This window comes from Oncorhynchus masou, chromosome 17 (assembly GCF_036934945.1).
Source record: "Oncorhynchus masou masou isolate Uvic2021 chromosome 17, UVic_Omas_1.1, whole genome shotgun sequence".
In the NCBI taxonomy this organism is placed as follows: Eukaryota; Metazoa; Chordata; class Actinopteri; order Salmoniformes; family Salmonidae; genus Oncorhynchus; species Oncorhynchus masou.
The window spans coordinates 35084251-35109154 of record NC_088228.1 but is presented as its reverse complement, the minus strand read 5'-3'; the positions used below and the strand labels follow the sequence as shown (position 1 = coordinate 35109154).

The 24904-nt window shown below is 43.2% G+C and overlaps 1 protein-coding gene across 1 annotated transcript in view; it reads left to right on the top strand.

The window, feature by feature from the left end:
* The window catches only part of LOC135558264 (protein unc-13 homolog A-like), a 47115-nt gene that overhangs the window by 8952 nt on the left and 13259 nt on the right, over positions 1 to 24904 (top strand). The window contains 19 exon segments of the mRNA XM_064991984.1: positions 1581 to 1683; positions 3817 to 3860; positions 4557 to 4635; positions 5230 to 5241; positions 6298 to 6375; positions 6720 to 6939; positions 9845 to 10072; positions 10375 to 10516; positions 10589 to 10758; positions 10924 to 11039; positions 11149 to 11312; positions 20330 to 20483; positions 21021 to 21089; positions 21617 to 21706; positions 23598 to 23732; positions 23805 to 23932; positions 24029 to 24114; positions 24206 to 24332; positions 24460 to 24556. Coding sequence (XP_064848056.1) covers positions 1581 to 1683; positions 3817 to 3860; positions 4557 to 4635; positions 5230 to 5241; positions 6298 to 6375; positions 6720 to 6939; positions 9845 to 10072; positions 10375 to 10516; positions 10589 to 10758; positions 10924 to 11039; positions 11149 to 11312; positions 20330 to 20483; positions 21021 to 21089; positions 21617 to 21706; positions 23598 to 23732; positions 23805 to 23932; positions 24029 to 24114; positions 24206 to 24332; positions 24460 to 24556 — 2242 coding nt within the window.

Here is a 24904-nt window from a genome sequence, read left to right as displayed (position 1 = left end):
ACATAGGGTGCATCTGAAATGGCCCCCTATTCCCTTCCAGTGCACTACTTTTGACCAGGGATGTTTTGACGAAGTGTCTTGATTAACCCCACAGTATCCTCCTCCTTTCCTCTTAAAAACACATTTAAAAAAATAATAAAACTTTCCTTTCCTGAAATAACACTTGCTCTTGTCTTTTCCTGCTAGCACTGACTGCTGATAGTACATTTTATCCTCAATAAAGCAGCTAACTGTGAAATGTGGTTATCTAACCTAACTACACTACATATCTAAAAGTATGTGGACACCAACTCGTCAAACATGTCATTCCAAAATCATAGGTATTAATATGGAGTTGGTCCCCCCTTTGCTGCTATAACAGCCTCCACTCTTTTGGGAAGGCTTTCCACGAGATGTTGGAACATTGCTGCGGAGTTTGCTTCCATTCAGCCACGAGAATATTAGTGAGGTCAGGCACTGATGTTCGGTGATTCGGCCTGGCTCACAGTTGGCATTCCAATTCATCCCAAAGGTGTTTGATGGGGTTGAGGTCAGGGCTCTGTTGCAGGCCAGTCATGCTCTTCCACACCGATCATGAAAAATAATTTATGTATGGACCTCGCTTTGTGTACGAGTGCATTGACATGCTGAAACAGGAAACTGTTGCCACAAAGTTGGAAGCATAGAATCGTCAAGAATGTCATTGTATGCTGCAGCGTTAAGATTTCCCTTCACTGGAACTAAGAGACCTGAACCATGAAAAACAGCCCCAGACCAGTGTTCCTCCTCCACCAAACTTTACAGTTTATTGATATTCGCCAAAACCAGATTCGTCCGACGGACTGCCAGATGATGAAGCGTGATTAATCACTCCACTGCTTCAGAGTCCAATGGCGGCGGGCGTTACACCACTCGAGCCGACGCTTGGCATTGCGCATGGTGATCTTAGGCTTGTGTGCAGCTGATCGGCTATGGAAACCCATTTCATGAAGCTCCCGACAAACAGTTATTGTGCTGACGTTGCTCCCGTTGGCAGTTTGGAACTTGGTAGTGAGTGTTGCACCCAAGGACAGAAGATTTCTATGCGCTACAGCACTCGACATTTCCGTTCTGTGAGCTTGTGTGCCCTACCACTTCGCGGCTGAGCCGTTGTTGCTCCTAGACGTTTCTCTTCACAGTAACAGTAACTTACAGTTGACTGGGTCTGCTCTATCAGTGCAGAAATGTGACAAACTGACTTGTTGGATAGGTGGCAGTCTATGATGCCACATTGAAAGTCACTGAGCTCTTCAGTAAGGCTCTGCCAATGTTTGTCTATGGAGATTGCTTGGCTGTGTGCTCGATTTTATATACCTGTCAACAACGGTGTGGTTGAAAGAGCCAAATCCACTAACTTATGGGATGTCCACGTACTTTTGTATATATAGTGTACCTTAAGATGAATGCATGAACTTTAAGTCGCTCTGGATAAGAGCATCTGCTAAATGACTAAAATGTAGAGAAATGTACAAATGTTCAAAAGTAATGCACTATATAGGGACAAAGGGGTAATTTCGGCCCCAGATATAGAGTTGTTCTCAGACCTGCTCTTATCCTTGTAGTCCTCCTGTAGATGAGGAGCCCAAGGAGCCGGTGGACCCGTCCGTAAGGGCTAGGGAGAACTGGCGACGAATCATCGACAAGGTCCAACAGCAGCTTCGAGAGGTAAAGTATCACACTCAAACCTTGTTCCCATGTCCCAGTCCTATACTACTGGCCCAAGACCTGTGTACTACTGTCCCTGTGCCTGATCCAGCCCCAGTCATATCCACATCCCTAAGCCTAACCTCAGCTTCAACCCCAGCCCCATCCCCTAACTCTTGCCTAACACGCCAGCCCTAAATTCAGCCCCGGCCCTATCTAGTCTACCAACCCACTCCTACCAGCCTTGTTTCCAACCCCAGTCCCATCCAAAGTGCTTCATCCAGGTGTGGAGAAGAAGAGGGGACAGTAGCAGAAACATTCTAAAAGTCTCTAAGTACTTTCTGCACAGCTTTGAAAAATGAATGTGATATGCATTATTTACTCCAAAAGCTAGAGTGAATGGGTTCCCGAGAGTATTTTGAAAGTACATTTAGACACCGCAGTGCGGACCTAATGTGTTTCGCAGCATACAATCAATATTTTAAATGATCTGAAAATACATTTTCTATAGATGGTGGTGCACATTTTCCCTTAGAATGGAAAAGAACTTTCTGTCTCACGGAACTGCTAAAACATTTGATTTGAACTTTTAGTTTGATTGATTTATCAGTTTGCTTACATCTATTCACTTTATTTTGCTAATCATTCTGTTTTAATTGAACGAATAAACACTTGCTTTGATGTTTTATGTGGGTTTTGTCACTTTGCTTCCCCCCCCTTTTTCGTTTGTCCCACTACTTTGTTGTTTTCTTTCCAGTTTCATGTCATTGCCATAGCGATAATCACATGCACTCTGGTCGGCCATGATTGGAGCAGATTGACAGGTGGGTACAATGATTGGTTGCTCAAGAGAATGGTGGACTTGTTGGCCAATGATTTTTCGTTAATGTCCTGCGGTGCACACATTTTCACTTCAATCTTCAATTTCACTTCATAACAACTATGCTGTATTGTCTTGTACAATGTTTAATTTGTTTGAATTTCATGGTTTGAATACTCTGCACATTCATTATTATGATGTTATAACTGTAACAATCTCTCAACAATCTCCAAGCTTGTAGGCGTTAACTACAGTCAGGTGAAATTGTCAAGAAACCTTTCCATCAATACCTTTTGTAGTGAACGCTTGCAAAATCAATCAATAACATTTTACTTTTAAAAACCTGTTTATGTTTTTAAGCAGTATGCAGTTGGAATTAATTTTCCTTTCAGTATTTATTAATTATATTTTTTCTTAATCTATGGGTTTAAGAAGGGCCTGAGCAGATTCAATCTGGCTTTCAATAAAATCAGACAGAGTTCGGATGAGGGAGGCAGAATCCCAAGGTTGAATGAGTAACAACTCTCTCTTTCTCTATGGTTATTCTCTGACCCTGAGCTGGAGGATGGGAGTCTGAATGTGTGACAGGGGCCGTAGCTAGCGCGAGATAAAAGTACATTTGATTGCTGTGACGGTCTGTTCAGTTAATGCTACAGTCTGGAACTGGTAGATCAGTGTTTTGACTTTTGAATTAGTGATATATAGCCATTGATCCTTGAAGAATATAGCTGGGGGTTTTCAGAATCATAGACTGTTGCTTTAATAACACATATAGATCTATGGCAGAGCTGCTCAATTCCAGGCCTTGAGGGACAAAGAAAGGCTGCTTTTCTTTCCTCCTTTGTGGTTGATTGATCATTTTATGTCATTGATTGGACAGATAGTTCACTCACCTGAAGTTCTGAGTTGTGAATGGGTTCTTTAGTAGAAGGTCTCTATAGAAGTGATTTCAGTTTATTAGGTCTGATTTAGCTCTATGACAGGAAAGAGCTGGTGTGGGTGGGAGGGAGGGAGAAAGAAGGAAAAGACATTGAGAGAGGAAGATGAATAGATAGTGCAGCTTTAAGAATGTTGTCGGAGGTAGTCATCAGTGGTGAAGATGGTCTTGATTTCCCTGTTAGGGGGCTCGGGGGCATCTCCCCCCCCCACAAAAAAAAATCTAATTTACCAGCTAAATGCTGTCCTCTGGTGCACTCTGGACATGCTCTGCATATGGAGGAAATAGATTTCAAACGTTAAGTGAAAGATTTTAATCTCCCAGATATAACTGTACTCTTCCCTCCCTCTCTCCTCCTGGTCTTTTTTCTCTCTCCCTCTTCCCCCTCTTTCTCCAGGCACGAGGAGAGACATCCAATTCCTTGTGGTTTGGTAAAGGAGGGTGAGTTACCCATTACTGCTCACAACAAAAGATCACATACAGTAACTACCACTCTACCACGGCACCTCAGTGCAGTTACCACAATGAGATTTACATACTTACAGTAAATGCCATAATCACTAGTGTAGTACAACGATCAATAAATAAATGATTGCCACTACTGTGAATATGTAATACTGTAAAGTGTACATTTTCAGATTTTCCTCCTAAAATAGAGGATAGTTTCATCCACTGGCTCCAGTCCAGTGTGTATTGACTGATTTGCTGGGTGCCCTATGTGGACTGGCAGCTCATTTGTAAATGGCAGACCTTATTTTAGAGTGTGACTGCAGCTGCATTGAAAGTAACCAGCCCAATATATGCACGCTCAGTTAGCCAAATACACATCTGGCTACTCATTCATTCAGGTGGAGTATTTATTGCATATATACATTTGGGACTCCTTGGTCACCTTGGTTTCACTGTTCAAATGAGTATGGCTAGGAAGTGACCACCCTCTCAAGAGCTTCATGTATAGAATATAATAATTATTAGATTAGTCATACATTATTGTCCAGTTTTAAAAGAAAATAGCAATAAAAAATACATCTGGAGCACCTTGACATCATCATTTCACTTCAACAAAATATAGGTCTGAGGGGTATACAGTATATTTGTTGGCTGGTATATAACAGTAAGGTTGTTTTACCTGCTCAGGGTAGGAGAGGTTCTGTACAGCATCGACAGCATGCCTGACCTACGCAAGAAGAAAGGCCCCACCCTGGTCAGAGACCTCGTAAGAGACCACACACACACCACAGCAACTTTACCTTGGCACATGCCACCCCCTCCCCCTTTTGGAATCATTACTGCCATTATTGGCCTTTCTGTCTGTTCCGTTTCCTCTGCAGTACTCTGGGGACCTAGCTCCCTCCCACAGACATCACACCCGCTCACTCTTTAGCCAGTCTTGTGTCCTGGGAAATTGTGAAACCATGGCACAAAATGAGTGATTACCATTTTGCAGTGGATGGTGTGACAGGAAGTCTATAGCCATGACTCTAACTGTGGCATCCTCCACCTGAGTCATATAGCTGTCAGGCAGCGAATAAGATGCCTACGTACGTAAAAGGAGGAAGAGGGCAGAATATATTAAAAACTAAAAGCTGTTTAACACACAGACAAAACAGGCACACACACACACATTCATTTACATACACACCCTCTGCCTCCTTCCCCTTTCTTATACATTGTATATCAAAATTATCACATGCGACTCAACGAGACATGAGTATAAATCAATATGCTATATATAATTCTGATATGGTGTTTGTTTGCTAACATATGTTCCCTCTCCCCCTTCCCTTGCCTCTCTACTTCTATCATGCAGTTACAGGCCATGGTGAGTACCTGTACAAACACATATACAGTATCACTCAAAAACCCTTGTAAACATAATAGCCATGCTTTATTTACAATATATATACAAAAGTAGGTGGACACCCCTTCTACTGAGTGGATTTGGTTATTTCAGTTGTTTTTGCTGACAGGTGTATAAAATCGGGCACACCGCCATGCAATCTCCATAGTCAAACATTTGCAGTAAAATGGCCTTACTGAAGAGCTCAGTAACTTTTAAAGTGGCACCATCATAGGATACCACCTTTCAAACAAGTCAGTTTGTCAAATTTCTTCCCTGCTAGAGCTGCACCAGTCAACTATAAGTCATGTTATTGTGAAGTTGAAACGTCTAGGAGCAACAACGGCTCAGCCACGAAGTGGTAGGCCACACAAACTCAGAATGGGACCGCCAAGTGCTGAAGCGCATAGCGTGTAAAAATCATATGTCCTCGGTTGCAACACTGGGTTCCAAACTGCCTCAGGAAGCAACGTCAGCACAAGAGCTGTTCGTCAGGAGCTTCATGAAATAACGGTCTGGGGCTGTTTTTCATGGTACGGGCTAGGCCCCTTAGTTCCAGTGAGTAAAATCTTAACGCTACAGCATACAATGACATTCTAGTCAATTCTGTGCTTCCAACTTTGTTTCAACAGTTTGGGCAACGCCCTTTCCTGTTTCAGCACAAAGCGAGGTCCATGCAGAAATGGTTTGTCGAGATCGGTGTGGATGAACTTGACTGGCCTGCACAGAGCCTTGACCCCATCGAACACCTTTGAGATGAATTGGAACGCTGACTGTGAGCCAAGCCTAATCACCCAACATTAGTGCCCAACCTCACTGATGCTCTTGTGAATGAATGGAAGAAAGTCCATGCAGAAATGTCCCAACATCTAGAGGAAAGCCTTCCCAGAAGAGTCGAGGCTGGAGCAACTCCATATTAATGACCATGATTTTGGAATGAGATTTTCACATACTTTTGGTCATGTAGGTTCAAGGCTCAAATTGAATGTATCATTTATACCCTCCCTCCCTCCCTTTCTTGATCTCTATCCCCCCCAGTCTATGGCCTCTCAGAATGCTCGGAAGGCTGGGATCACCACGGCGATGGCCTGCAGCACCCTTGGCAATGAGGACCTGGTGGGTCACACAACTTATGACCTCAGCGTGTCTCAGCAGAGCTAAAAAATATCCATTCAGTTTAATTCTTATTTCAATCAACTTTATTATTATCATCCCCAAGGGGCAATTTTCACCTGTGGAACATAACACTTTAAAAAGAACATGAAGCCGACCACACTTTTTACTGCTGAAATGCAATTGATTTATTAAACAACCAAGGTATTTGGCAGCTAGCTGCCTTCATCAGGCAGTGTGCATGTATAATTAATACCATATTCCTCCCTCTGCCACTCTCTCTCTGCCTTTTTCTCTCCCTCTCTTTTTTGCTCTCTCTCCCCCCTCTCCTTCCATCCCTTCTGCAGAAGAGTCATGTGTACAAGAAGACTCTACAGGCTCTGATCTACCCCATCTCCTGCACCACGCCCCATAACTTTGAGGTGTGGACGGCCACCACACCCACCTACTGCTACGAGTGTGAGGGGCTGCTGTGGGGCATCGCCCGCCAGGGTATGAGGTGCTCCGAGTGCGGGGTCAAATGTCACGACAAGTGCCAGGACCTTCTCAATGCCGACTGCCTGCAGAGTAAGGAACACATATGTGCACACACACAAACACATGCACAAGCATTTTGCTACACTTGCATTAACATCGGCTAACCATGTCTATGTGAGCAACAACAACAAAAAATATTTGACATACATTACCAGTCAAGTCTGGACACACCAACTCATTCCAGGGTTTTTCTTTATTTTTTACTATTTTCTACATTGTAGAATAACACTGAAGACATCAAAACTATGAAATAACACCTGTGGAATCATGTAGTAACCAATAAAGTGTTAAACAAATGAACATTTATTTTATATTTGAAATTCTTCAAAGTAGCCACCCTTTGCTTTGATGATCGCTTTGCACACCCTTGGAATTCTCTCAACCAACTTCATGAGGTAGTCACCTGGAGTGCATTTCAATTAACAGGTGTGCCTTGTTAAAAGTTAATTTGTGGAATTGTTTTATTTCTTAACCTCTCTAGGGTATGTGGGATGCTAGCGTCCCATCTGGCCAACATCCAGTGAGATTGCAGAGCGCCAAATTCAAATACAGAAATGCTCATTATAAAAATTCAGAAAACAAAACATATTTTACATAGGTTTAAAGATGAACTTCTTGTTAATCCAACCACGGTGTCAGATTTATAAAATGCTTTTCGGCGAAAGCATACCCAGCCCAGAACATACCTAGCCCAAAACAAATTATTAACAAACAGTAACCAGCCAAGCAGAAGCGTTACAAAACTCAGAAATAGAGATAAAATTAACCCCTTACCTTTGGTGATCTCTAATGGTGGCACTCAGAAGACATTCATTTACTCAATAAATGTTCCTTTTGTTCAATAAAGTGTCTTTATATCCAAAAACCTCCTTTTTGTTCGCACGTTTTCTTCAGTAATCCACAGGCTCAAATGCAGTCAAAACTCCAAACTGTATCCGTAAAGTTCATAGAAACATGTCAAACGATGTTTGTATTCAATCCTCAGGTTGTTTTTAGCCGAAATGATCTATAATATTTCAACCGGACAATAACGTTGTCAATATAAAAGGTAAACAAGAAATGCACTCTCTCAGGATTGCGCATGAAAAAGCTCTGTGACATGTCAGGGTCCACTCATTCAGACTGGTCTTACTTCCTCATTTATAAGAATACAAACCTGAAACAATTTCTAAAGACTGTTGACATCTAGTGGAAGGCATAGGAACTGCAAATTGAGTCCTAAGTCAATGGATACTGTAATGGCATTGAATAGAAAACTACAAAACAAAAACAAAAAAATCTTCCTGAATGGATTTTTCTCAGTTTTCCGCCTGCCAAATCAGTTCTGATATACACAGACACTATTTTAACCGTTTTGGAAACTTTAGTGTTTTCTATCGAAATCTACCAGTTATATGCATATCATATCTTCTGGACCCGAGTAGGAGGTGGTTTAATTTGAGGAAGCTTTTCATCCAAAATTCCGAATGCTGCCCCCTACCCTGCGTTTGAGCCAATCAGTTGTGTTGTGACAAGGTAGGGTTGGTATTCAGAAGATAGCCCGATTTGGTAAAAGACCAAGTCCATATTATGGCAAGAACAGCTCAAGTAAGCAAAGAGAAAGACAGTCCATCATTACTTTAAGACATGAAGGTCAGTCAACCCGGAAAATGTCAAGAGCTTTGATGGTTTTTGCAACTGCACTCAAAGAAACTATCAAGCGCTATGATGAAACTGGCTCTCATGAGGACCCCCACAGGAAAGCAAAACCCAGAGTTACCTCTGCTGTAAAGGATAAGTTCATTAGAGTTACCAGCCTCAGAAATTGTAAGGGCTATTTGACCAAGAAAGAGAGTGATGGAGGGCTGCATCAGATCTGGCTGCATCAGATCACCTGGCCTCCACAATTACCCGATCTCAACCCAATTGAGATGTATTGAGATGTTTTGGGATGAGTTGGACCGTAGAGTGAAGGAAAAGCAGCCAACAAGTGCTCAGCACTTCAAGACTGTTGGAAAAGCATTCCTCATGAAGCTAGTTGGGAGAATTCCAAGAGTGTGCAAAGCTGTCATCAAGGCAAAGGGTGGCTACTTTGAAGAATCTCAAATATAAAATATATTTTGAATTGTTTTACACTTTTTGGGTTACTAGATGATTCCATGTGTGTTATTTCATAGTTTTGGTGTCTTCACTATTATTCTACAATGTATAAAATAGTCTAAATAAAGAAAGACCCTTGAATGAGTAGGTGTGTCCAAACTTTGGACTGGTACTTTATGTAAAACTAGTGTATCTAATTTTTACATTACACACACTATATTTTCTCCTTACACTCTCTACATACAGAGAGACATACACACCCATTACTCTCCTCTTTCTCCTCCCCTCCTCCTTTTCAATGTATCTCCTGTGTAATATGCTGTTATCCCTTCTGTTTCTCTCCTCTCTCTCTCACTCCCTCCATCCTTATTACTTCTCTAATTCACATTCCCCAAAATTAGATTTTAGCTCAATTCGCTACTGATTTACTGTCTCTTTTATCTCCCATTACTCACTTGTCCCCTCTCCCCACTATTCCTCAGGAGCCTTTACTCTGAAGGTTTACCCAAATGATTCTCATTGCCTCTTTTCTCACCCCATCTCATATTCTCCATCTATACCAGGGATGGGCAACTTTGATTGGGCTGGGGGCCACAAAAAAATCTGAACTCATCACGAAGGGCCACAGTGGCAGTGGGGGGAATTCATCTATACCCTTTTCTCTCTCCCTCATTTTTTTCCCCCCCTCCCTCATTTTTTTCCCCCTACATCTTTCTCTTCTCCTTGTCTTTCTCCCTCCTTCATGCCCTTTTTCTTATTGCCTCTCTCTCTATTCTCTCTTTGTCCTCTCCTTTCTTCCGGCTCTTTTCCTATATGCTAACCCCTATTCTCCCCCTCCCTCTCTCTCGTGTCCCAGGGGCAGCGGAGAAGAGTTCTAAGCATGGGGCGGAGGACCGAACCCAGAACATCATCATGGTTTTAAAGGACAGGATGAAGATCAGAGAGAGGAACAAACCAGAAATCTTCGAGCTCATCCAGGAAGTGTTTAGTGTCATCAAGGCGACGCACGGCACGCAGATGAAGCAGATCAAACAGAGCGTGCTCGATGGGACATCCAAGTGGTCGGCCATGATCAGCATGACTGGTAAAACAAGGACTGGGATTGAGATTGAGATTAGATTTGGTAGGTGTTGGGATTAAATTTAGAATATGAGGGGGTGTTGGTTACTGACTGGCAGTAGGAACAGTGCATCAGTAGACTTGTCTTTGCCAATCAGAGAATAAATTATATTTTACAGGTTTGCTTTTGAGTACTTTCTTTAGCATATGCTCTTATGCAAAGTGTTTTTGGGTGTGTAAGTAAGGAGACTGAAACAACCAATTAGCTAATACACTCTGTGTGGTGTATGCCCAGAGTCTAATGGTGTGACTGTGTCCGTCTCTCAGTGCAGTGTGCACAGGGCCTTCAGGCCAAGGACAAGACTGGCTCCAGTGATCCCTACGTCACAGTTCAGGTGGGCAAGACCAAGAAGAGGACCAAGACCATCTATGGTAACCTCAACCCTGTCTGGGACGAGAACTTCCACTTGTGAGTACAGCGAGTGTGTGTCTGTCGGTCTGTGTGTGGCTATGTGTGGTTAAGTCTGACTTCATCTCGTAGCGAATGCCACAACTCGTCGGACCGGATCAAGGTACGCGTGTGGGACGAAGACGATGACATCAAGTCCAGGGTGAAGCAGAAGTTCAAACGGGAGTCCGATGACTTCCTGGGTCAGACCATCATCGAGGTCCGCACACTCAGCGGCGAGATGGACGTATGGTACAACCTGGGTGAGTGATGGAGAGAGGGAGTTTTGGGGAAAGAGATGGGTGGGAGAGAGAGAGAGAGATGAAGGAAATGGACAGATGAAGGAGAGAATGATCAGAAGAGAAGAGGGCATTAGAAGTCAACCCAATAGAATGTCTTGATGTGAGTGTGTTGGTGTCCTCTGACAGACAAGAGAACAGACAAGTCTGCTGTGTCTGGAGCCATCCGGATGCACATCAGTGTAGAGATCAAAGGAGAGGAGACTGTGGCTCCCTACCATGTCCAGTACACCTGCCTACACGAAGTAAGACCTACCATACCTCAACTTACCTTACCTACCACACACACTCTCTCTATTCCCCCCCACCCCACACACGCACACCTCTAACAGCTTTTCCCCGCTGTGTGTGAAGCACCTGTTCCAGTACACTACAGAGGAGCAGAACAGTGGTGTGGTGAAGATACCTGATGCCAAAGGAGACGACGCGTGGAAGGTGTACTTCGAGGAGATTCCTCAGGAGATCGTGGATGAGTTCGCCATGCGTTACGGAGTGGAGTCCATCTACCAGGCTATGACGTCAGTACCATCACCATACAGAACACATACAGAGAGTTTGGAAATTGGTATTAACCAGAGACTTTGCTATACATAAATACATTTATACAATGGGTGGTTCTAATCCTGAATGTTGATTGGTTAAAACCGCATTCCAGCCCGTGTCTATTCCACAAGTTACCACCTGTTAAATCTATGATGTTAAAATGCCTATTTACTCTGTTCCATCTGACTGTGCAATCCACTGTCTCATCAACCCAGCCAGGCAATGTATAAGTTTGATCTCCACTATAAAAACATCTAGACATTATCTCACATTTTTCTTAGACTAACATTTAGTTTTCAACAGCAGAGATTTGTATAAACCTTACTGTCTGTCTCTCCTGACATTTGCAACATTGAATTTGAATATTTATAAAATCTCCAGCTGTCCCATAGTAATGAACGTATCGGGACAAGACAGACAGGCAGGCAGTGTTTCTCAGACAGTCAAAATCATGAATCACCTGGCATCATGTGTATTGACATATAGAAAGTAATGTAAATTGAAAAAAGGTCAAACAAAACGAAGTGCGGCTAGTTTGCAGTCTTTCCAGCTTCAGTTTGAAGTGATTGTGTTAGTTGGCTAGCTCCTCTGAACAACAATGTCCTAAAGAGAGAGTATATTTTCTACACCAGGTGAAATCGTGCAGCATTAGTTATGGATGTATCCAAATAAATGTCACTAGAAAAAAGTTTAAACAAATGCAACTGCAGCTACTTTGCTGGCTAACTAGCCAGCATGGGATAAGAACGTTGTCAGCCAGTATGGCAATGGAACATTTAGAACGAACGACTGGGTCGTGTCCATAGATACAGAACAAAAACACTGAACAAATGACCAGCCGGCTTGGGTAGCAACCCTAAATGTGTGTCAGGACTATATCTTGTGGAAGGATGAAATAGTATGATTAAATTAATAACAATTCTGTTTTTATTGGAAATATGTAAATTATTATTTGAATATGTTGGAAACCAGTTGTATAAAAGTGGAACTGACCCTCTACGGCTTTGCATTATTTTCCAGAGAACGCATAGAACCCCGAGTTGATTATCCCTTTCAGACCATTGTTATAATGTAACACATTTGCCGCTAGAAATGTATTCAACATCCACTGAAGTGTATCTAGCAAGTTTACTAGATAGCTACTGTAATTGCTTTGGTAACCAAACAAACTTGCTAGTTTAGCTAACCAACCCATCAATCCTAGTTTGCTATTATGAAAATCGAACTAAAATCACATTTTATTGGTCACAGACCAGATGTTAATGTGAGTGTAGCGAAATGTAGAATGCTTCTGCTTCTAGTTCCGACAGTGCGGGAATAGCTAACAAATAATCTAACAATTCCCCAACAACTACCTAATAAACACAAGTCTAAAGGGGTGAATGAGAATATGTACACATAAATATATGGATGAGTGATGGCTGTGCGGCATGGGCAAGGTGCAATAGATGGTATAAAATATAGTATATACATGTGATATGAGTAATGTAAGATGTGTAAACATTACTAAAGTGTCATTATTTGAAGTGGCATTGTTTAAAGTGACTAGTGATCCATGTATTAAAGTGGCCAGTGATTTGGTCTCAATGTAGGCAGCAGTCTCTGAGTTGGAGATGTTTGATGGGCTTGAGAGAGAAGCTGTTTTTCAGTCTCTCGGTCACAGCTTTGTTGCACCTCTACTGACCTCGCCTTCTGGATGGTAGAGGTGTGAACAGGGAGTAGCTTGTGTGGTTGTTGTGTGCCCTTGGTTTACCAGTGTCATGTCAGTTTATTGTTACAATGTCCGTTGGTTCGTGTGAGTATCTGTGCTGTGTGTTTTGGCTTTCGTGCCATTGTGGATTGCACAGATGATTATTGGTCTCGTCCCGTGCGTTAACTTCTCTGGGATATGTGGGACGCTAGCATCGCCAACAGCCAGTGAAATTGCAGGGCACCAAATTCAAAACAGAAATCTCATAATTAAAATTCCTCAAACATACAAGTATTATACACCATTTTAAAGATAAACTTCTCGTTAATCCAGCCACAGTGTCTTATTTCAAAACGGCATTACAGCGAAAGCAGACCTTGCGATTATGTTAGGATAGCTCCTAGCCACAGAAAAACATACAGCCATTTTCCAACCAAGGAGATGTGTCACAAAACTCAGAAATAGCATATTCACTTACCTTTGATGATCTTTATCGGAATGCACTCCCAGGAATCCCAATTCCACAATAAATGTTTGTTTTGTTCAATAAAGTACCATTTATGTCCAAATACCTCCTTTTTGTTTGCGTGTTTAGTACAGTAATCCAAATGTACAATGCGCGAACACTTAGTTCAGACAAAGTCAGTTATATTACAGTTCGTAGAAACATGTCAAACGATGTATAGAATCAATATTTAGGATGTTTTTATCATAAATCTTCAATAATATTCCAACCGGACAATTCCTTTGTCTTTAGAAATGAAAGGGAACGCAGCTCGCTCTCACGGCCGCGAGCGTGATTTAGCTCATGGCATTCTGCCAGACCCCTTTGTCAAACAGCTCTTATTCGCGCCCCCTTCATAGTAGAAGCCTGAAACAAGGTTCTTAAGACTGTGGAAGCCATAGGAAGTGCAATATGACCCCATAGACACTGTATGTTGGATAGGCAAATACATGAAAACCTACAAACCTCAGATGTCCAACTTCCTGGTTAGATTCTTTTTCAGGTTTTTGCCTGCCATATGAGTTATGTTATACTCTCAGACATCATTCAAACAGTTTTAGAAACTTCAGAGTGTTTTCTATCTACTAATTATATGCATATTCTAGCTTTTGGGCCTGAGTAGCAGGCAGTTCACTCTGGGCACCTTATTCATCCAAGCTACCCCCCAGTCCCAAAGAAGTTAATCATTGTGCTTGTGTTATTTATTCAAGGTACTCCTCGTTCTTTTGTTTGGGTTTCAACTCTGTGTTTTGTGTCATGTTTGTTTGGTCTTCGTCCCAGTGCCTTTAAACTGCACGCCGTAATTTGGGTGTAATTTAAAAAACTATTACGCATTCCTGCACCTGTCTCCTGACTCATTCATACCAGCGTGACACAGTTGCCGTACCAGGCTGTGATACAGCCCAACACGATGCTCTCGATTGTGCATCTGTGAGTTTGTCAGGGTTTTGGGTGACAAGACAAATTTCTTCAGCCTCCTGAGTTTGAAGAGTTGCTGTTATGCCTTCTTCACCACACTGTCTGTGTGGGTGGACCATTTCAGTTTGTCTGTGATGTGTACGCCGAGGAACTTAAACTTTCCACCTTCTCCACTGCTGTCCCTTCAATGTGGATAGGGGGGTGATTCCCTCTGCTTTTTCCTGACGTCCACAATCATCTTCTTTGTTTTGTTGACGTTGAGTGAGAGGTTGTTTTCCTGACACCACACTCCGAGTGCCCTCACCTCCTCCCTGTAGCTTGTCTTGTCGTTGTTGGTAATCAAGCCCACTACTGTTGTGTCGTCTGCAAACTTGATAATTAAGTTGGAGGCGTGCATGGCCACGCAGTCATGGGTGAACAGGGTGTACAGGAGGGGGCTGAGCATGCACCCTTGTGGGGCCAGCAAAGTAGAGATGTTGTTTCCCACTTTCACCACCTGGGGGCGGCCCGTCAAAGTCCAGGACCCAATTGCACAGGGCGGGGTTGAGATCCGGGGCCTCCAGCTTGACGATGAGCTTGGAGGGTACTAGGGTGTTGAATGTTGAGATGTAGTCAATGAACAGCATTCTTACATAGTTATTCCATATGGGACAGGGCAGTGTGATGGCGATTGTGTCGTCTGTGGACCTGTTGGGGCGATATGCAAACTGAAGGGGGTCTAGGGTGGCCGGTAAGGTGGAGGGGATATGATCCTTGACTTGTCTCTCAAAGCACTTCATGACGACAGAAGTGAGTGCTACTGGGCAGTAGGCATTTAGTTCAGTTGTCTTTGCTTTCTTGGGTACAGGAGCAATGGTGGCCATCTTGAAGCATGTGGGGACAACATACTGGGATAGGGAATGATTGAATATGTCCGTAAACACAGCTAGTCTGCGCATGCTCTGAGGATGCGGCTAGGGATGCCGTCTGGGTCAGCAGCCTTGCAAGGGTTAAAATGTTTAAATGTTTTACTCATGCCAGCCACAGAGGAGATGAGGGGGGTGCAGTCCTTGTTAGCGGGCCGCAATAGTGGCACTGTGTTATCCTCAAAGCGGGCAAAGAAGGTGTTTAGTTTGTCTGGAAGCATGACGCCGGTGTCCGTGACGTAGCTGGTTTTCTTTTTGAACACCCGACACGGCCAACATCCCAATTATTTGCAAGAGGAAGAGACACAGGTACAGAGGACACAGAGTGGGGTGCCTCGTAAGGATCCGCAGAAGGCAAGTGGGAAAGCTGCCGTTACCGTCAATATTACTTGCCAACGTGCAATCATTGGACAATAAATCAGACGAGGTACGATCACGAATATCCTACCAATGGGACATCAACTGTAATATCTTATGTTTCATGGAATCGTGGCTGAATTATGACATGGTGACAGCTTGCGGGATATACGCTGCACTGGCAAGATAGAACAGCACGGGGGGGGGCAGTCTGTGCATATTTGTAAACAGCTGGTGCACGAAATCTAAGGAAGTCCGCACTATTTGCCTAGAGAGTTTTCAGCTTATTTACCACCACAGACGGACGCTGGAACTAAGACCGCACTCAGTCAGCTGTATAAGGAAATAAGCAAACAGGAAACCACTCACCTAGAGGCGGCGCTCCTAGTGGCCGGAGACTTTAATGCATGGAAACAGTTCTACCTAATTTTTTGTTAAATGTGCAACGTGCATTTGTTAAATGTGCAACCAGAGGGAGAAAAAAAGCTAAATCACCTGTACTCCACACAGAGACTCGTACAAAGCTCTCCCTCGCCCTCCATTTGGTAAATCCGACCACAATTATATCCTCCTGATTCCTGCTTACAAGCAAAAACTAAAGCAGGAAGCACCAGTGACTCGGTCTGTAAAGAAGTGGTCAGATGAAGCAGATGCAAAACTACAGGACTGCTATCACAGACTGGAACATGTTCCTGGATTCTTCCGATGGCATTGAGTAGTACACCACATTGGTCACTGGCTTTATCAATAAGTGCGTTGAGGACGTCGTCCCCACAGTGGCTGTACGTATATACCCCAACCAGAAGCCACGGATTACAGGCAACATTCGCACTGAGCTAAAGGGTAGAGCTGCCGCTTTCAAGGTGCGGAACTCTAACCTGGTAGCTTATAAGATTGAATCGCACTACACCGGCTCCGACGATCGTCTTATGTGGCTGGGATTGCAAACTATTACAGACTACAAAGGGAAGCTGCCGCGAGCTGCCAAGTGACACGAGCCTACCAGACGAGCTAAATCACTTCTATGCTCGCTTCGAGGCAAGCAACACTGATGCATGCATGAGAGCATCGGCTGTTCTGGATAACTGTGTGATCACGCTCTCCATAGCCGACCTTTTAACAGGTCAACATTCAAGGCTACGGGACGAGATGGATTACCAGGACGAGATGATTTACCAGGACATGTGCTGACCAACTGGCAGGTGTCTTCACTGATATTTTCAACATGTCCCTGATTGAGTCTGTAATACCAACATGTTTCAAGCAGACCACCATAGTATCTGTGCCCAAGAACACGAAGGCAACCTGCCTAAATGACTACAGACCCATAGCACTCACGTCCGTAGCCATGAAGTGCTTTGAAAGGCTGGTAATGACTCACGTCAACACCATTATCCCAGAAACCCTAGACCCACTCCATTTTGCATACCTCCCAAACAGATCCATAGATGATGCAATCTCTATTGCACTCCGCACTGCCCTTTCCCACCTGGACAAAAGGAACACCTACGTGAGAAGGATGTTCATTGACTACAGCTCAGCGTTCAACGCCATAGTACCCTCAAAGCTCATCACTAAGCTAAGGATCCTGGGACTAAACACCTCCTTCTACAACTGGATCCTGGACTTCCTGACGGGCCGCCCCAGGTGATGAGGGTAGGTAGCAACACATCTGCCATGCTGATACTCAACACTGGAGCCCTTCAGGGGTGTGTGCTCAGTCCCCTCCTGTACTCCCTGTTCACCCACGACTGCATGGCCAGGCACGACTCCAACACCATCATTAAGTTTGTAGACGACACAACAGTGGTAGGCCTGATCACCGACAACGACGAGATAGCCTATAGGGAGGAGGTCAGAGATCTGGCCGGGTGGTGCCAGAATAACAACCTATCCCTCAACATAACCAAGACTAAGGAGATGATTGTGGACTACAGGAAAAGGAGGACTGAGCACGCCCCCATTCTCATCGACAGGGCTGTAGTGGAGCAGGTTGAGAGCTTCAAGTTCCTTGGTGTCCACGTCACCAACAAACTAGAATGGTCCAAACACACCAAGACAGTCGTGAAGAGGGCACGACAAAGCCTATTCCCCCTCAGGAAACTAATAAGATTTGGCATGGGTCCTCAGATCCTCAAATGTTCTACAGCTGCAACATCGAGAGCATTGGTTGCATCACTGCCTGTTATGGAAACTGCTTGGCCTCCGACCGCAAGGCACTACAGAGGGTAGTGCGTACGGCCCAGTACATCACTGGGGATAAGCTGCCTGCCATCCAGGACCTCTTCATCGGGCGGTGTCAGAGGAAGGCCCTGAAAATTGTCAAAGACCCCAGCCACCCCAGTCATAGACTGTTCTCTCTACTACCGCATGGCAAGTGGTACCAGAGTGCCAAGGCTAGCACAAAGTGACTTCTCAACAGTTTTTACCCCCAAGCCACAAGACTCCTTAACGGTAATCAAATCTGGACCTGGACTATTTGCATTGTGTGTGTGTCCCCCACCACCCCTCTTTTACGCTGCTGCTACTCTCTGTTTATCATATATGCATAGTCACTTTAACTATACATTCATGTACATATTACCTCAATTAGCCCAACCAACCAGTGCTCCCGCACATTGGCTAACCGGGCTATCTGCATTGTGTCCCACCACCCGCCAACCCCTCTTTTACATTACTGATATTCTGTTTATCATATATGCATAGTCACTTTAACCATATCATCATGTACATGCTTCCCAATCAGCCCGACTAACCTGTGCCTTTATATAGCCTCGCTACTGTTATTTTTCACTGTCTTTTTACTGTTATTTTTATTTCTTTACTTACCTATTGTTCACCTAATACCTTAAAAAAAAAGTTTTTTAATTGAACTGTTGGTTAGAGCCTTTAAGTAAGCATTTCACTGTAAGGTTGTATTTGGCACACGTGACAAATACACTTTGATTTGATTTGTGTCTGCCTTTTAAGATGGTAGGAGCAAGATGGCGTCGTGGTCAGATTTGCCAAAGGGAGGGCGGGGGAGGGCTTTGTATGCATCGTGGAAGTTAGAGTAGCAGTGATCGAGTGTATGCTGATAGAATATGGAAGCCTTGTTCTCAAATTTGCTTTGTTTAAAATCCCCAGCTACAATAAATGCAGTCTCAGGATATATGGTTTCCAGTTTGCATAAAGTTCAGTGAAGTTCCTTGGGCGCTGTCTTGATGTCTGCTTGAGAGGGAATGTACACAGCTGTGACTATAACTGATGAGAATTCTCTTTGGATGTAAAATTGCCGGCATTTTGATTGTAAGGAATTCTAGGTTGGGTGTTCAGAAGGACTTGAGTTCCTGTATGTTGTTATGATTACACCATGAGTCGTTACATCATGAAGCATACACCCCCGCTCTTCCTCTTCCCAGGGAGGTGTTTATCTCTGTCAGGTGAGATGCATGGAGAAGCCCGGTGGCTGATCCGATTCCGACAACATATCCCGAGAGAGCCATGTTTCCGTTAAACAGAGAATGTTACAATCTCTGTCTCTCTGGAAGGCAACCCTTGCTTGAATTTTGTCTACCTTGTTGTCAAGAGAATGGACATTGGCGAGTAGTATACTCTGGAGCAGTGGGCGATGTGCACGTCTGCCCCTTCTGCAGTGCTGTTATTTCGGTTTGGCTTCTGTGATTAGATCCATTGTCCTGGGTGGTGGTCCGAACAGAGCATCTGCTTCGAGAATGTCGTATTCCTGGTCATAATGTTGATAAGTTGATGTTGCTCTTATATCCAATAGTTCTTTCCGGATGTATGTAATAAGACTTAAGATGTCCTGGGATAATAATGTAAGAAATAATACATAAAAAAATAAAAAATACTGCATAGTTTCCTAAAAACTTGAAGCAAGGTGACCATCTCTGTCGGCGCCATCTGGCCTTTGCCAATAATGTTTTCAATTCGACTCTTACTTTCAAATGCAGCTCAAACATAGAAAATGTAGTAATGAACTATAACCATTGAATTCTACCACGCAAATATACAGTGCGTTTTATAAGAAAATAATACAGCTCTAGAATGCCGTTCAAACCAATCAGAAAGGAGTTTTCGACAATGCCATGGTATAATTAAGTGATAATGCCCCTCGAAGCCGTTGTTTGGAGGATATTGACTAAGTCTCGGGCCTAACAACACCTGTGTCAATATATCCTCCAAACACCAGCGTCGAGGGGCATTATTACTTAATTATAGCATGGCATTGTTGAATACTCCTTTCTGATTGGTTTGAACAACATTCTAGAGCGTTCATCATTTCTTGAGCTACTTCAGTGGATGTTGAACACATTTCTACCTGCAAATGAACACATTTCTAGCAAAATATGTTCCATAGAACGCCTGGTTGATTATCCCTTAAATAAATATGTCTCTGGTTTTAACCTTACATTAAGGAGAGAACAAGTATTATGTACCATCTACCAGTGTGTCAACCCAGACATTCTGTTTTTGACTGTGATAACATGTAACAATACAGAATACAACACACTTGAGATTACTGTGGGCTACAACCTACACTGGACAGACAAACGACTATGTTTCATACCTAAAAATCCCAGTTAATATGAATATAATTAAATTGTGTGTCCACAGCCATTTTGCATGCCTGTCGTCTAAGTACATGTGCCCTGGTGTACCCGCGGTGATGAGTACCCTTCTGGCGAACATCAATGCCTACTATGCTCACACCACCCAGTCCACCAATAACGTCTCGGCATCAGACCGCTTTGCCGCATCCAACTTTGGAGTGAGTTCATTAGTGTGTACTTTTAGGGGTGGTTTCCCAGACATAGATTAAGCCTAGTCTTGGACCTAAAAGCTATTTCAATGGAGATTCTCTTTAGTCCAGGACTACACTTAATCTGTCCTGGAAACCAACCATTATTGTTTTAGGTTGACATTTTATTAAAGCTATTTCATTCAAAATCGTATGAACTGTGTTGATTAATTATGAATGGAAATGCCTTCTTAGAGATTAAATGATATGATAGAGATGACACGTCATGACATGTTGAACTGTGCAGGTAAAGTAAAAAGGAAAGTAGTTTCAAAACCGGAACATTGTCCTGAGGGAACTCAGCCCCAATACAGCCTCCAACCCCCATTTTCAAACAGTTGCCCAACCTACATCCCCCAACTGCCCAATCAGATTCACCAAACTAAGCTAGATCCTGTCCTGGGTTGACATAAGCAAAATATATACACATATACTGTCAGCTGAGATGATGTTACAATTTTTTATCCTTTTTTTCTCTTGTCCTGTGTGTGTGCCCTGTGTGGGTAGAAGGACAGGTTTGTAAAACTTCTAGACCAGCTCCACAACTCTCTGAGGATTGACCTTTCCATGTACAGGGTAATATCAACTTTTTCTTTTGCGGTTTTCTATTTTTCTTTTTTAAGTGTGTTAATTGTTTTGAGAGACTTTTAGAAGTGTTTTACTTTGCACAAACACTGGTTTATATTGTTATGTTTGAAAGGCACTGTTTTATATTAGTCCTCTATTCCATTATAGGCATTTTCTATTTTAGTTTTTTTTTCTTTTAATATTTTGTGTAATTAGATTTTTTTCTTCCAGTTCCATCTGTAAGACACTGTATACAGGCTGTTAGATGTAATTTTCTTGCAGTTGACATTATTATATTTATATTTTACTTTTATTCGACCAAAAGTTGAAGGGCATGATGGAGGAGATAGTATAATTTTATAGTAGTCTATTCTATCAATATAAATATTACTTTCTAAGTTAGATAGGCCTTCAACAAGCCATGTTTATTCTACCAGTCTTGTGATATCTGATCCTGTTTTTCAAGAACATATCTCTGTTCGTTACAGTGTTTGTTTGTTTCTACACTGTTGTCAAGTATATGTTTGTGTTTGTAGAATAACTTCCCGGCTAGTAGCCCTGAGAGGCTGCAGGACCTCAAGTCCACTGTAGACCTGCTGACCAGCATCACCTTCTTCAGAATGAAGGTGAACAAAACTCTTCATCTCTGTTTCCTTGAGTCCTAGAGCTGGCCTTTGCCGGCCAACATTTTATTTCAGGAAAGAAGCAATATATTATGTGGATTCATAAATAGACTTACTTGCTAAGCTAGCTCTTGAGTAGCCACTGAAGACCACCCTGGTCTCCTGAGCTTACATTCTGTTTCACTACACGGATTCAGTAAAACAAAACCAGAGCGCAGTGGTCAGAAGGGTTTGATCAGGCTAGCGCTTGAGGGTTAGGCAACATTTAGCACCAGTTAAGGTGTATGAGCCATATACAGTGCAATTTTCTACATTTTGTTTCGTTATAGCCTTAGTCTAAAATGTATTAAATAAATAAAAAATCCTCATAAATCTACACAATACCCCATAATGACAAAGCGAAAATAGGTTTTTAGAAAATGTTGCAAATATAAAGTATAAAAAAAAAATAAAAAAAATCCTAATTTACAGAAGTATTCAGACCCTTTGCTATGAGACTTGAAATTGAGCTCAGGTGCATCCTGTTTCCATTGATCATCCTTGAGATGATTCTACAACTTGATTGGAGTCCACTTGTGGTAAATTCAATTGATTGGACATGATTTGGAAAGGCACACACCCATCTATATAAGGTCCCACAGTTGACAGAGCAAAAACCAAGCCATGAAGTCGAAGGAATCGCCCTTAGAGCTCGGAGAGAGGATTTTGTCGAGGCACAGATCCGGGGAAGGGAACCAAAACATTTCTGTAGCATTGAAGGTCCCTAAGAACACTGGCCCCCATGGAATGGAAAAAAGTTTGGAACTCCTCCTAGAGCTGGCCGCCCGGCCAAACTGAGCAATCGAGGTGGTAGGTCCTTGGTCAGGGAGGTGACCAAGAACCCGATGGTCACTCTGACAGAGCTCTAGAGTTCCTCTGTGGAGATGGAAGAACCTTCCAGAAGGACAACCATCACTGCAGCACTCTACCAATCAGGCCTTTTATGGTAGAGTAAACAGATGGAAGCCACTCCTCAGTAAAAGGCACATGACCGCCTGCTTGGAGTTTTTCAAAAGGCACCTAAAAGACTCTTAGTACATGAGAAACACGATTCTCTGGTCTGACAAAGCAAAGTTTGAACTCTTTGGCCAGAATGCCAAGTGTCACATTTGGAGGAAACCATTTCCTGGCCAATACCATCCCTACGGTGAAGCATTATGGTGGTAGTATCATGCTGTGGGGATGTTTTTCTGTGGCAGGGACTGGGAGACTAGTCAGGATCGAGGGAAAGATGAACGGAGCAAAGTACAGAGAGATCCTTGACGAGAACTTGCTCCAGAGCGCTCAGGCCCAACATTTTCTAAAAACCTCAGACTGGGGTGACGGTTCACCTTCCAACAGGACAACGACCCTGAGCACACAGCCACGACAATGCAGGAGTGGCTTTGGGACAAGTCTCTGAATGTCCATGAGTATCCCAGACAGAGCCTGGACTTGAACCCGATCTAACGTCTGGAAATACCTGAAAATAGCTGTGCAGCGACGCTCTCCATCCAACCTGACAGAGCTTGAGAGGATCTACAGTGAAGAGCTCCAAATACAGGTGTGCCAAGCTTGTCGCGTCATACCCAAGAAGAGTCGGGGCTGTAATCGCTGCCAAGACTGCTTCAACAAAGTACTGAGTGAAGGGTCTGAATACTTATTTCAAATTTGCCAACTTTTCTAAAAACCTGTTTTTCCTTTGACATTATGGGATATTGTGTGTAGATTGATGAGGGAAAAAACTATTTAATCAATTTTAGAATAAGGCTGTAATGTAACAAAATGTGAAAAAGGTCTAGGGGTCTGAATACTTTCCGAATGCACTGCATGCTAATGCTAAGCTAACTGACCTTTGAACTTACTGTGTGATCAGGTCCAGGAGCTGCAGAGCCCCCCCAGGGCCAGTCAGGTGGTGAAGGACTGTGTCAAAGCCTGTCTCAACTCCACATACGAATACATCTTCAACAACTGCCACGAACTCTATGGCAGAGAGTACCAGACAGACCCTGTAAGTGTGGTTGAGTATGTGTGTGCATGCATTACTGTGTGTGTGTGTCTGACCCTCTCTCTCTCTCTCCAGGCCAAGGCCGACATTCCAGAAGAGCAGGGTCCCAGCATCAAGAACTTAGATTTCTGGTCCAAACTCATCACCCTCATCGTCTCCATCATAGAAGAGGACAAGAACTCCTACACACCCTGTCTCAACCAGTGAGTGTGTGTCTCTCTCCTTCTGTCTCTGTCTCTCTCTCTCTATCTCTCCCTCCCTCTCCCCCTCTCTGAACACTGTTCTTCTGCCCCCTGTAGGTTTCCTCAGGAACTGAACGTGGGCATCATCAGTGCTGAGGTCATGTGGAACATGTTTGCTCAAGACATGAGATATGCCATGGAGGGTATGTGTGTGTGTTTGCGAGTGTGCATATGTGTGTTGTATCAATCAATATGTCCCTAAACTAATGCTACCAACCTGTCTCTGGTTCCCAGAGCATGAGAAGAACCGCCTATGTAAGAGTGCTGATTACATGAACCTGCACTTCAAGGTTAAGTGGCTCTACAATGAATACTGTAAAGAGCTGCCCACCTTCCAGAAACGTGTACCTGAGTATCCAGCGTGAGTGTCCTTTCTCATCTAATTCAGCTTTTTTTTTTTTACGGAAAGTCCATAAAAAAATATATTTTGGGGGCTTGTTATCACATAATGAGATGATTTTGTGGACCCTTTCGCTGCCATCTCATAGGTGGTTTGAGCCGTTTGTCATCCAGTGGTTGGACGAGAACGAGGAAGTGTCCAGAGACTTCCTGCACGGTGCCCTAGTGAGGGACACAAAGGACGGGGTAAATTCACATCTGTTTCCTCTCTGAGATATCAAAAATAAATTGGCTATGTTTTGTATTACAGGCTTCTATTTGCCTTTTTTTGTCATTTGCCCCAACGATACATTGTTATTGTAACTGCGTAGTCATTTCTCGATCATTGATACTGTAGGTTTATTACTTATTTGAGATTCATTGACATGATTTAAAACTCTTCAAAGTAAGTACCTTTACAAATGAACGGTGATGGATTGATTCAAATAAAGTCCAAGGTACTAAAGATCCTACTGATGTAGGTGTACTCTGATTTCACTGTGAATGTTGTAAACACCCAACAGAGAAAGGACTCCCCTGTCCTTCCCACCACAC